The sequence below is a fragment of the Callionymus lyra genome, chromosome 15, assembly GCF_982586985.1.
Source record: "Callionymus lyra chromosome 15, fCalLyr1.hap1.1, whole genome shotgun sequence".
Taxonomy (NCBI): domain Eukaryota; kingdom Metazoa; phylum Chordata; class Actinopteri; order Syngnathiformes; family Callionymidae; genus Callionymus; species Callionymus lyra.
Genome location: NC_141832.1, coordinates 21,311,573 through 21,325,292, shown reverse-complemented (window position 1 = coordinate 21,325,292; position 13,720 = coordinate 21,311,573). Strand labels below are relative to the sequence as shown.

The 13,720-nt window shown below is 36.7% G+C and overlaps 1 protein-coding gene across 11 annotated transcripts in view; it reads left to right on the top strand.

The window, feature by feature from the left end:
* Positions 1–13,720, top strand: part of arhgap23a (Rho GTPase activating protein 23a) — an 81,505-nt gene that overhangs the window by 44,157 nt on the left and 23,628 nt on the right. For 9 of the 11 annotated variants that reach the window (XM_087808622.1, XM_087808617.1, XM_087808618.1 and 6 more), the window contains exons 2-6: positions 7,289–7,492; positions 10,716–10,740; positions 11,383–11,475; positions 12,280–12,358; positions 13,549–13,609. In XM_087808622.1, the coding sequence (XP_087664748.1) occupies positions 7,289–7,492; positions 10,716–10,740; positions 11,383–11,475; positions 12,280–12,358; positions 13,549–13,609 (462 nt within the window). Of the gene's footprint in view, positions 1–865; positions 993–7,288; positions 7,493–10,715; positions 10,741–11,382; positions 11,476–12,279; positions 12,359–13,548; positions 13,610–13,720 lie in introns of those variants that run through there. The other 2 variants (XM_087808619.1, XM_087808614.1) reach the window with 2 other exon arrangements.

The window sequence follows — 13,720 nt, the reverse complement described above, 5'->3', positions numbered from 1 at the left end:
TAAGAAATAAATGCTCATATTTTAAAGAAGCACCTTTATTTTTAACGTTATTATGGCACAATAGCTGACCCACAAAAATATCAGTTGTTAGACAGTATCATAAATGAAGCCGAAGGTTACATTGTGATTTATTGTTTGTACTTTGGGAGGAATTGACAAATATATGTTTAGAAAAACATACTTGTTGGACATTGAATTGAATTTGAAAATGAAGAAATCTGTTGAAAATGACCATTTGGTAATAATATGATCTTAATCTAAGAGATAACATTGAAGCATAACTCCAATATCTTGGAACAAAACCATCAGACTTCATGGAATTAGTTTACTATAAGATCATATCTACTTCATATTTAAACTTCACATCATGATCTTGTATGTGTCTGAGGAGTTTTGAGGACAATCGTTAGTTTTTTTCGTGGCGTCACGGTCAGGTTGTCCTGTAGTTTGTCTGGGTTTTATATTTACAATTGGGGTTGTCTTTGTTTACCATGTGAAGGGAGCATGAGGTGTTTTAAAAGAAGTATTACTGGAACAAACCGGTACTTCCTCTCATGTCAGTCTATAGCATATATCCTGTTGTTTACTGTCCGAAAACATCTGTCCACATCTGCTCTTGGTTCGAACTCAATGCAATGCAAGACGAACATGTTTTGCTTTTTCTGGGTGAAGAAGTTGAAAACCCTGTTCAACTGACGTTGCATCACCACCTGGAGGGCCAGTTTCTATCAACAATGGTGTCGAACGGGTTTCTGCACACACATTAATATTGACTCAGAGGTGTGTGCGAACGCACCAGCGACCGGCATGCGTGACTCATTTAACATGTTCTTTTTTTACGGAATTTGCGAGGAGCACTTGAACTTGACGTTCCATGAGTCCGTGTTCCTTGCGGCGCTATAGCTGTCAGAGTAGGATGGTAGGACCGAGCGTCCGGCGCTAGGATGCACTTAGACCTGCAGCGATGGTGGAGCGCGTCGACCGTGTGGCCGGTGAGTGACATGAACGACCAGGGTGAGATGTTTTGCGCCATTGTTTCGCCGATCCTGTGCAGTCCTGGCCCCGTCGCTGTGGCTGCAGACATCGGGATTAAAAGCTTGTCAGCATTTGTGACATCCCCAAAGCTCCACTTTTCAAACTGGTTGCAGCTCTCAGCTGTTTAGAGGAGCATTATTGTTCCGATCGACTAAAGGTTTAGCAGGAGGCTGACTCCGACCAGACGCAGCATTCCTCAGAGCCAAGAGGAGATCCGAGGTCTTAGACACCCAGATTAATTTACCACAAACTTTGCTTCTAGCTTGACTCTTTTATTCCGTAACAGTAGGCAAGCAGCATCCACCTGACTAAGTGATCAAGTGATGTAATGTTTCCCAAAGAAAAGTCCAGGTTTTGTTAGGGCCCAGTTTACGCTGGGGTCATGTTAGCATTAGTGCTAAGGTTATGTTATTATAAGGGTCATAGTTGGGTAATGGTTATGTTAGTGTTGAGGTTACGTTAGGGTTAGGGTTACGTTATGGTTTGTGTTATTTCAGGGTTAGGGTTATGTTATTGTAAAGGGATTCAGTTTAGGGTAATGTACAGGTTATGTTAGGGTCATAGTTATGTTATGGTTAAGATAATTTTAGGGTTATGTTAGTGTTAGGATTATTTCAAGGTTATGTTATTGTTAGGGTTCCGTTTAGGATTACGGTAATGTAAGGGTTAGGGTAAGGATTATTATTATTATTTTAGGATAGGAGCTAAGTTAGCATTAGTAAGGATAACCTTAAGGTTACGTTATGTTATTATGGTTAGGTTAGGATGGATTTCTGTAACTCTTACTCCACTATCTATGTTTCCTTTAAAGAATTGAGGATTTTAGTGTTCACTTTTTTCATTTACTTCAGTGTTTAAAACTGGAAATACGCTAGAAAAGTCACAAGACACAAATGAAGCTGCTGGTGGGCAGTTGCTTGTAGAGTATTCATGGTAAGAGTAGTTGTACAGCAACTTTGATTCTAACTATACCTTGGGTGATAAAATAAAACAGCTTCTTTGCATTCCTCAGTTGATTGGCTGGTTAGTAAGTTGATACGGTTTGTAGCGTCTTCTACTTGACCTAGTTTTCAAACCCTTTGAGCCATGGCACATATTTTAGATGCTGCAACGCCACAAAAATGCCAGAATCACCTGACTCTGCACAATAATAACAATAAAAGCACCAACTAAAACCTTTATTTGCCAGTTTCAGAAGTTGCCGGTTGCCGTGCAAATGTACAGAAATTTACAACAAACTAAAAAAAGTTGTTTTCCTCCAAATTCTTTGCATAATTTTTTCATTCAAGCCCTTTATTCTAAATTTAAACAGACCGAAGAAATTCAAGTACATTAATCACATTTATATTGTGCTTTCTTAAACCTCTTTGGCAACAAAAGCTTTACACTAAGTCACCCATTGACCACTTTGCTCATATGGTCATTACAAACACAATGGGACCAGCAACCTTACAGTCCTCGGCCTTCTTGGTAAATAAATAGAAAATCAGAATATAAGGAACCCAAATAAATAAATAAAGTTTTTTCATAAATAAATGTGATTTTTCTTGATGCTTTTGTAGAGGTAGATACTGTCAGCTTTAGATCATTAGTAGTGATGAAATAATTTCTCATTGTAATCCTGAAACAACAAATTGTACTCTATATTTAAGCATTTTGTTATCAAGATACAGCGTTTATACATTAAATCGAATGCTATCTAACTTTTCCTGGTACACTACAAATGTGACAACCAGTAGTTGTATTATGAGGCAACCCTAAGCAAAAATATATTTCCTACTGACTCACATCAGAGAAGTATGTTTCCTAAATTCAGTGTTTCTTGTGTTTTTGATTCCATTCGATTGAAATTACTATATTTTTAGCTGCTTTTCCTTTATTTGGCTTTTTAGCAACCTGTTTTTATTTTAATGTCCTTCTTTTACAACGTGTGTGCTTCATGCTTTTTTCATCTATTTTTGTTGTTGTTTTTAGAGTTTTTACTGTCTTTTAAAAGGTTATTTTATTTAAAAAGGAACCCTACTGGCTACCTCAATATGATTTAAACTCTCCCGATTGTTGTTGGTAAGCTAACCTCTAAAGATATTAGGATTTATGTTTGGTGTAAAAATAATATTAAAACAGAAAGAATATGTTTGGATTTTAACCACAGTGACTGTTTGAAATGGAAAAATCCCCAGCTCAGTCGTAGGAAACAACAAATGTCTTCTTTTCTTAGCATAACAAGAGCGAGGTTTCCCTGGTCAGAGCCATAAACTTCCACAGGAAACCAAGTATAGACTGAGAAACCACAGAAAAGTTTCCAAGTGCCCCGTTGGCTTCAAGCATCCAAGGAGGCCTCGAGTGTGTCACACGAGTCTCGGGTCTTGAAAAAAAAAACTCTAGCAGATAAACAGGTCTCAGGAAGGTGACAGGAGGTGCAGCGGAGGGCTGACATAGATGTAGAGATGTGGAATCGAAGGGGGGATGAGTCGTGTTGGAGGATGGACTCAGTCGCAGTGTTTTGGGTAATCACAGGGTTTGATATTCCTAGTGCTGGGAGGGGCCATGTGGTCGAAACTGGCGTGCTGGAGCATGTTCCCGACGGTGGCCTGAAACTCTTCCTCATCCCTTCCTCTTCCTCCTCATCCTCCTCCGTTCATTCACTCTCTCTGCGCCTCCTCACTGTGTCTGTTCCGACTTGTCCCCGGAGAGAAAAACCACTCCCACTCCCACATTTTTCCTCCTTTCACCCTCCTGCTCCATCACGTCCTCACCCAGACCTCCACTCCTCCAGTCTTTTAAGCATTTTTAATTTGTCACCTGGAGCGCTCCCCGGGCTCTTTGTGTACGTCCTTATGGCGCTTTCATGTTATATAATGGCTTCATGCACTTCTTTTATGAAGCGTTTGACTGCTGCACACCAGATGAAGTCAAGTAACAACATGCAAACTACAGAAGTCTAGATGGTTTTTACCTCCTTAAATTCATATTATTTAAACTTAAATCAGTTGTTATCACGCAATTTGAAATACATTTTTTAAAGGATAGTACACCAAATTTAGGATGTTTTATTTCTTCAGAGTAATCGGTTCCTTTTTGGAGTTATTGGCAAGAATGTATAACTGTTTCGAATTTAATTCATTTTCTTTGACTTTATCTTCATCCAAATAGCTCTGCTTGTCTGTAATGTTCCACTTGTACTAAAGCCCAAAATAAAAAACTTACAATTCTATTATTTACGTTTGTAGCAGAAGCTAAAAGTTAACATGCTACACAGGCAGGAAAAGCTCAAGGTAAATATTGTGCGAGCTACTGTGTAGACAGTAGACACAAGATGGACATTTTACACGAACAGTGTCGAGGTATTCGGATGATTTTTGTTGTGCCTTTTTGGACTTTTTAACATACATTTCTGCCTATAACTCCCAAAAGGAATAGATACTAAATAATAACTTTTAATAAACGCCTCAAAATGCTGCAAATCAACTTAAACTACAGTCGTATAAGATTAAATTTCACTGCAATTTTTATGCGTAAAATTGGTTTAATTTAATTTAGAAGAAGATGGAGAAATATTCTCCTTTTATTTCTACATCTACTAGGCACGATTGTCCCCTCTGAGTATTTGTCTTTATCGTGCAGGAGTGGTTGAGTCAAGTCGAGCAGCTTTATGTGCTGGTAAAAGATCCTCAGAAGGTTTCCTCCAGTATCTATGAAAACAACCTCCATGAACCAGTCAAACTGTTACATAATCTGTCGCTTAAGAAGGTGAAAGAATTTTGTAAAACGTAAACAAATTTGCTATCGTGACTGCTTGAAATGGCAATTTACACCAGAAGAGGAATGTCAAGTACATCGTCTTTTAAGTATTTCCTTTTACATTTGTATTGGTTAAGATCAGCTGGTGGTCTCATGTGAAGATCTGGGTCTACATACAACATTCTTGTGCTGTATTAAAGAAAACTTCTAGATGCGTTACAACTGGTCAATCAGACTCTGGCAAAATGGATGGTTGGACGGACGGATGGATGAAACTTTATTGATAAACGGAAAATATAGACATTTTTCTTCTACCATTCTTATTTTCTGCTTCATGATTTATTAAATTAAATGTAACTTTTTAAGGTTTTTGTTTTAGAATTCTCTAACTCTTTTTCCTCCTTACTAACTTACTTAAAGTTTCCCCTTTTTTTAAATGTATTTTATTCCTTAAATCAATAATACATGATAATACATTGAAAGAAAATATAAAAGTTTTTTTTATATCATTATGTGATTTATATATAAATAAAATGTACATAAAAACATTTCAGTTTTATAAACAACATTTTATAAACGTTAATAAAGTTGATTTTCTTTTTGTACTTTATGCTGTTAATTCGGTATATTTTTGCATTTCACGCTCTATTGTGACAGTTTTCTTTTGGCTGGGAAGCGATACGATGAAGATTAAATAGCTCACCTCTGATGTACAGGGTATGTAACTGACTATATTGGTATATAAATTGTACAATTGATCGGGTTTAAGAGTATGTGTTGCCTTGATGTTCATGAATAGTTCCACTTGATCTAGGTTCCACAACACTGTGTGTGTTTATATTCGTATAAATTGGTCTTAAACTATGAACACTACCTTGTACCAAATTGAAACAAGCCCTAACATATGAATAAATATTTCTGTGCGTATTATTGAAAGCAAAGCGAAGAAGTGAAGTTGTAAATGGAATCTTTTTGCAGTTTATGTGAAGAAGCATCTAGGTTGGTGCCACACTTCCTTTTTCCAACCTACGTGTCTGTGTGACTGTCTTTGTGCCGGACCAGTCAAGTGTGCGTCTGTTTATGTGAACGAGACAAAGTCTGAACACGCATGTGTGTCTGTGGTTTTGGGGATCACTCCATGTAGTCTAGACCGTGACCGGAACATTATATAGGAAATATTGCAGGTATTTGTCAATGTTAGTCTTTGCTCTTGTCTTTTGAATATTTGAAACTATGCAAAGAAAATTGACACAGAAAGTACTACTCTAGCACTCAGTGTTCTTTAGCTGTTTATTTAAACATATTCACACATATTTGTGTCCAAAAACAGTATTGGTAATCTGAATAATCATAATATGTAGTAGGTTTGCGAGTAAGTAAATAAGTAATTTTTATTTGTATAGCGCTTTTCTAGACCAGGGTTGTGTTTATATGATGTATTTATATGTATACTGTATCATGTAATATTGTGTAATATTGATAATATCAGATGAGGCAGGATATATATTATGTATGGCTATAAGTGCTTATATATTATGCACTTATATTGATATCTAAGTAGAAATATGTGGCAATTTCCTTCAAACTAAAGTAAAAATGGGAAGGTCATTTAAAACGTAACTGTAAACGTAACCTTTCTTTTTTCCCTCTTCATATGGCTTTATTATTTTTATTTCTTTGCATGTGCAAATATTATTATATTTTATACATGTTATTTAATCTATTCATTCAATTCAACAATTCACTTCAAGGTTCCCATGTTACCTATGACTTATCCAATGAGCCTTTGATTTTCAAAGGGTCCCTAGAATATCCCACGTGTTGAAATATAAGACAAAAACCCTGTCATTCCATTTTTATCCTGGTCAAAAGTAAGATGCCTGTGTAAAGTTATTCTAGTAAAATATTAGTATTCCTACTGAAACATGCAACATTAGCATTGGGTTATATTTTGAAGTAGGATTAGCTGTAAAAAACACGCCCCCCGAACAGGTCCAGTACCAAGTAGCAGTGATCTTGTTTGTAACTTGATGGATCTATAGTCCTGACTTTGATGCATCTTACTGATGTCATCTTTGCTGTAGGTTAAGAAAATCCCGGAGCGAGATCTGAAATGTGTCAGTTGAGCTCGAAACAGAAAGAAGACTCGACCTCGCTCCGGCCTGTTTGGTCAGGTGATTGTGTTTGACTGACAGATGTGGGTTGTCGGGGCGACACGGGGGTGACGATTCTCACGTGTGTGTGTCAGCTGAGCTAGCAGGGCTTGTTTACACAGCCATCCAGGATGAGGTATTTAGAGAGAGTGTGGAAATCAGCCCAGGTTCTCCACCCCGATCTTCTCTGGAGTTGATAAGACCAAGGTCATCGATCAGCCTTTGTTGAACCGATGCACTTCCTGTCCGTCTATCTCGACTGTTTTCTTGCTTTTGTTAATTCAGTTTGAAAATGTTTTTCCTAATTCTTGTATCCGTCCAAACGTTTGTAACCGTCTCTTCATCTGTGTGTCCGACAGGCTAAGGGGCGAAGGGATGCCCTCTCCTCCACAGGAGACAACCCTCGGCCCCCCATGGTGGCCCGGCCAGGGAGAGAGGGGGTCGGGGTGGGCTGGAAAGGCCCCCGGACGCTGGTCCTCCAGAAGAATTCCCAGGGTTTCGGATTCACCCTCCGCCACTTCATTGTTTACCCTCCGGAATCTGCCCTTCACACCAACCTTAAGGTGAGCCCTGGCACCAGCATCAGATCTAAATGTCTTTATAGTTTATTCTTGTGTGCGAGTGCACGACATGTGGTCTCCATTTGACACGAGCCGGTTGAAGTCGAGTCAGTGCCAAGTGCAGCCAAGACACTGAACAAAAACAAGAAGATGATTAGTTTGTTTGTTTTCAGTTACGAAACTTTTTCATCACTTAAACGAAAGAAAATGAATAAAATAAATATAGTGAAAATGTGTTTTTGGTTTAAAAAAAAAGAAGAATAGCTAACTGGATTACTGGCTTGTACTTAGTGAAAACAGATTATTAAATTAAATAAATACACTCTGATCTCCTCAAATAACTTTCACCTTTAAGATAAACTCAAGTCAATTTCTTTGAACCACAAACATCCAAATGAGTTTAATGAGAATAAGGTGAAGAAAAGCTAATGTGGCTCGCTGCTAACAGGGTTAGCTTAATCCAAAATCTACATTACAGCACATTACTGAAATGTAGATTTCCTCTTGCTTATTTAAAAAACACTAAAAAAAACAAAAAAAACAATATAAATACATTCATGAAGAGGTTTTGTTTCCTAAATACAAATAAAAACAGAAGGCATGTTGTAAATGCTAGATTTAGCTTGATACTAACATGTACTGGCATATATTAGTCAATAAACTGTAGTTTATCATAATGAATGTATTAAATATATTTTTTTGTAATAGTAGGATTTGAGTGACACAACAACACACAGAAAAAAACAATCTAAATCGCTACACATTGTCTGTGAGGTTTAACATGTCAGCTTAAAGACTTAAGTCTTCGTTGGTGAATTTCAAGCATCCCGTGTTTTGGAATGTGAGCCGGTAAGCGAGCGAGTGCTTATTTAGCTCGCTGTGGTCCAGGATCTAAGGGGCAAACGTCTCCAGATGTGAAATTGAAGGGGTGCGGCGGCTGAAACAAGACCCCTATTATCATCCTGCCACTGCTCCATCCTGCAGCTGTGCTCGCACAAACACACCCGGACTCAATGATTCCCGTTGTTTTGGACTGGTACCACTCACTGGCGCCCAGCGAGGGGCACCTATTGTCCCGGTCCCGGCAACAATAGGCCCACTTCTGCCGCCGACTTCTTGGCTTCTATTTCTGTCCTCGTCCTCCTCGTCCTCGTGGGTCACATGTTTGTTTTTTTTTATATTCGGGGACGAATCCTAACCAAATCAGGAGAAGCTCTCCCAAGTGTAGCGCTGTCCGAGCCACACTGTGAGCATGACCCAATTGGGCACTCATTTCATGGTCTTCAAGCATTTTTAATTATTTACAGCAAAGATGAGCAGAAGGAGTTAGTGGAGCTCGACCAAAGCTACCTCGCCTCCAAACAAGGGTTTTCTCTACTTAAAATGTACAATAATCATGGCTTTTTGAATAGTAGTAATAGTGATCCAGCTGACATTTTTCTGAGAGCAGATGAATTCAATTTTATTCTCCCTGTAAATGACAGAAATCCATATATTTATTTTAAAACATACAATTTTTCTCTTAGTAACATCTTCAATTTGAATATAAGAAATAAAGGGGATGTTCACAAAGAATAAAGTTGCATTACGTTAACCTTATTTTAAGCATGTTTATGATAGTCTCCAGTTTTTAATATATAAAAATATATATATATATAATATAATTATGATAAATTTCCATTACATTCTCTAATATCTACCATTTGCTATGAATAATATAATAATTATAATATGTTTTGATATTTATAATTTTATCAACCTTGGTTACTTCATACCACCAGCAGTCTGATTGTTTAGTAGAATAATATGTCATTTTTTAAATTTATTTTATTTGTATTTATTATTTTTGTTTTATTTAATATTGTGTTTAATTTAAGTCAATATTTTCGTTGTAATATTATTTTATTATCATATTTAATTCATTTTTATTAGAAATATGTGTACTGTATGTCTTAATATAATGTGTTTGTATGTTACTGCTGAAACAACGAAAATTCAAATCAATCATTTCATCAATTTTCTTAAAATAGTGATAAAGTCACATAAGATTGTTATTAAAGTTAAACTTTACATAGATTTTTTTAAAATATAAATTAAAGGAAAGAGATTATATTTTTATTTCAGTCCATCCTACTGAACTCATCACAGGTGTCATCACAAATCAAAGCAGTGAACACAATTCCACACACACTGATGTTCTGGGCTCCCTCTTACCACTGTGTGATGTCATATTTCCTCCTTGGGTTCTGGACGTGGTCACTCGGCCCTGGCCAGCGATGTCCAGACTCGGGCCGGTACTCTGGGGTCAGCAGCTCTTCTAAACCCCCCGTCATTGTCCCAGCGGTTAGGAATGAGTCCACTCAGCGCCACATAAAGCCCGACTGCAGTCGGACCACCGAGCCGTCCTCCCCCGTAAAATGTCCACTCAGCTCAGGACGTGTGTGTTTGTCTGTTTGCTTCAGTGTGTGTGTATGTGTGTGTGTGTGTGTGTGTGTGCGTGTGTGTGTGTGTGTGTGTGTGTGGAGGTGATCCCAGGCTTCATCGTTTGTGTGAGGGTTTGAAACATGACATCATGGGTGGACTTTGTGATCTTGGAATCAGTGTCTGTGTTTGGTACGGATCATGATGTCATGATGTCATTGGACGTATATTGTTCTGTCCAGGAGAGAAATATCTAACTGTGGATATTATGCATGTCACTCGTTTCTATCTTAAAATGAGTTTTCTTGTTTATTTATGCAGCGATTTTTTTCATGTCAGAATAGACATTCTAACACCTTTTTAGCATGTCTTTTCCCAACAACATGAAAAGAATGTTAGACATTCATAATACAATGTCTTTATGATCAATATCTTTACTTTTTTTAAAACAATTATTCAGTATTTATTCCCTACATTATAGTTAATCTAGCATTGTTACATATTACTAGAGCTGGAATTTGTGCAGGCTTATTTTCATACATTTTAAATACAAATATGATTATTATTTTAATGTACATTATTATCATTTTCTTGTCTAATATGCAAGCCTGGTAATTACATCAACTGTATATAATCGGTTAAGAAATACCGTCAACTTTTGTGTGTGTGTATCGGTGTGTGTAGTTGTGTGTGTGTGTATACAAATCTTCTTTGAGTCGTGATTGTAATTCACAGGACAAATGTTATTGTAAATGATTGTTTGAATCTTACCTCTGATCCCATAATTGTGTTTTGTGTCACACAGGATGAGGAGAATGGCAACGGAAAGGGTGAGTTTTCTATTTTCTTTCTCTTCCATTCATTGATAAAAAACACGTCACTAAGGACTCGTCACCGCTACTCCACGAGCGCTTTGTGCCCCCTGCAGGACTCTATCCGTAACTGCATCTAGTGAACTGTTTAAACGTGTATTTAGATATTAAATTTACTATTATTTAAAGATATATTCTTCTGTTTATTCCTTCTCACCAGCCTCTAATTGTTAGATGTATTGATTCATGTTTAGCAATAAAATAACTTAATAATTGATGTTTTTTCAGAAGGTAATGTCTCCTTAAAAAAAAAAAAACTTGCTCCGCAACTGACATTCTACAGACATAGTGTAAGTCATGATGACACACTTTTTTTTATTCCATAGTCGTGATGATTTATGGTTTTTATAAATGCAGCAGGAAAATACAAAGAAGCTCAGACAATTTTTTGCCAAAACCATTTAATTTTTTATTATTTATTATGACCTAATTCTATTAAACAATAGATTTATCTTGAATTTAACACTTTTTTTTAAACACAATGAAGTTACTTCAAGTAGAGAGGTTCTTCAAATAAATAATCAACCCAACAAAAGTATAATTTCAGGTGAAAACGGGTCAATTATTTTTGCTTGAGTTTCATCCAAATGCTTCTCTCAGGGTTTCAACGAGGAAAGCTGGAGCCGATGGACACCATATTTGTCAAGAACGTGCGGGACAAAGGTCCTGCTCATCAAGCCGGGCTGTGCACAGGTGAGTTCAACAAATTTACCTGCTTATTTGTTTTGGAAATGTGCTGGTGTGGAGCTGGTCATGTGACTGTGACACCGAGACTCAACTGCTGCAGCTCTGCTGTCACTCAGACGACACACCCGACACTCGCTGTCACTTTGAGGAAGTCAAACCCTCTTGAAGGGCGATGTGTTTGTGTTTATGTGTCAGAGAAAACAACCACTCGTTCCCAGCATGTCCTCTGACTTTTCAACTCTAAATTTAGGCTTTTTAATTTCTAAATGTTCCGGTTAAACAAGGTTTTGTTTACCATGTGATTAGTCATTCAAATGAACTCACTCGCCTTAACTTCTTACCTGAATTGGACAAACATACTGGTCTTAAAAGACACAAATATAAAGTCTACACTTTTCCACTAACCTATACAAACACCAGCAACACATCTATAAACATTTATAACCAAATTAGTATTTATTATTAAACGCCTATATTTTTGTGTCATGTTAACCCAAAATAATTCCTTATTCTAGAAGAAACAATTGTAATTTTCCTTAATGGAAACATTAATCTAAACAAGATAGATATTTATTTATGGATCCCTTGGGAAGATTATCTTGGGAAATAGGAATAAATTCATATTTAAATATATATATATTTATATATCAGAATCAGTGATCTGCAGCACCTATTATCTCACCAAATTTTAGATATTTTACTTTAATGTGGTAAATTTAAAATGTGTTTCTATTATTTAAGTACTGTATATAAGTACTTGACACAATTGTTGTTATTGTTTTTTAATGTATTTAACCGCCACTATGTCAGGGGACCGTCTGGTGAAAGTCAACGGAGAGAGCATTCTGGGGAAGACGTACTCTCAGGTGATCGCCCTCATCCAGAACAGGTGAGACCTCCTTTCCCCCCCGACAACCCTGGTCCCAGTATTTTAGTAGCGTACTTACATACTGTATATCCACTGGCATGCTGAGCACCCAGATAACATGCATGCACTTGAAAAAAAAAGAGCAGCCTGAAGCCTTGTGCTTGTCGTGGCCGGATCCTGTGATGATGGAAGAGACTTCAGTTTCTTAGATCAGTGACACGACTCACTCGACTCATCCTGCGCTTGTTAGAGTAGATGAAGACGTTGTTTCAAATGTTTATATGTTTATTTTTTGCACTTCTTCTATATCTAATTAATAACATGAAGATGCATAAATGGCTTACAACAGCAAGCAATAGTTACACAAATACTTTTCAGTTTAAATATAATTTCTGCAAACGATAGTTTTTCATTTAAAATAAAACTCCTTTTCCATGATAGGGTTTTAAAATGTGTATTTTATCATGTTAATTAAATTTTTTTTGGGGGGGTGTTGTTCTTTATGGGGTTACCTTACTGCCATATTGTAGGAAAAATAATTTAACAAAGGAAAAAAATAATTTCCTTTTTTTTTAAATACTGTAAATTAAATACATTTATTTGATTGTATTATTTATTTATTGGTGTTTATTGCACATTTTTATGTCAACTTTTAATTTTATATATCAATACTTTTTTGACATACAATGCTTTTGTTTTCAATCTCATTTTTTATGCAATGCAGCCTGTGGTTCTTATGAATACCGGTCGTTGTTTTTTAAGTGTTTTATTATCTAAGGGTTTACTCAAAAGATTATTGCAATATTATTATTACAACAAATGACGTTAGGAAAACCCTTTTTTCTCTTGATCAGCAACAATAATAAACTTAAATGAAATTGAGGACTTTAGTCAGCTATTTTTAGGTGAGATTTAAAGATGTATTAATAAGATCAATTACTTGCAAATTATTATTTTAAAAATCTCTTGACGATTTATAATAACTTCCACTTTAATCTGCTCCCTGATGACAACACTTTTCATATTGCTATTTATACGATATTAAGTGTAATTTAAGTCAAATCTTCTCCCTGAAACACATTTATTCATAGTGATAATCACTCCTCTTGAGTCAGGAGGCTCAGAGAAGATTACATCAAATACCAGCTATTACATGGTTTGATTCTGAGAAAGAGGATTATTCAATCTTCTGCTCCGTGTTTGTGTTGCAGCGAGAGTGTGCTGGAGCTCTCCATTATGCCCAAAGATGAAGACGTTCTTCAGCTGGTAAGTGTGAGTATTTCGCCCCCACCAACCGACCCCCCTCTGCTCCTCCTCCACCCATCGGGCATCGGACCCCGAATCAGCCCATTATTAGTGAAGAATGCCGAGACTGTGGTGGAA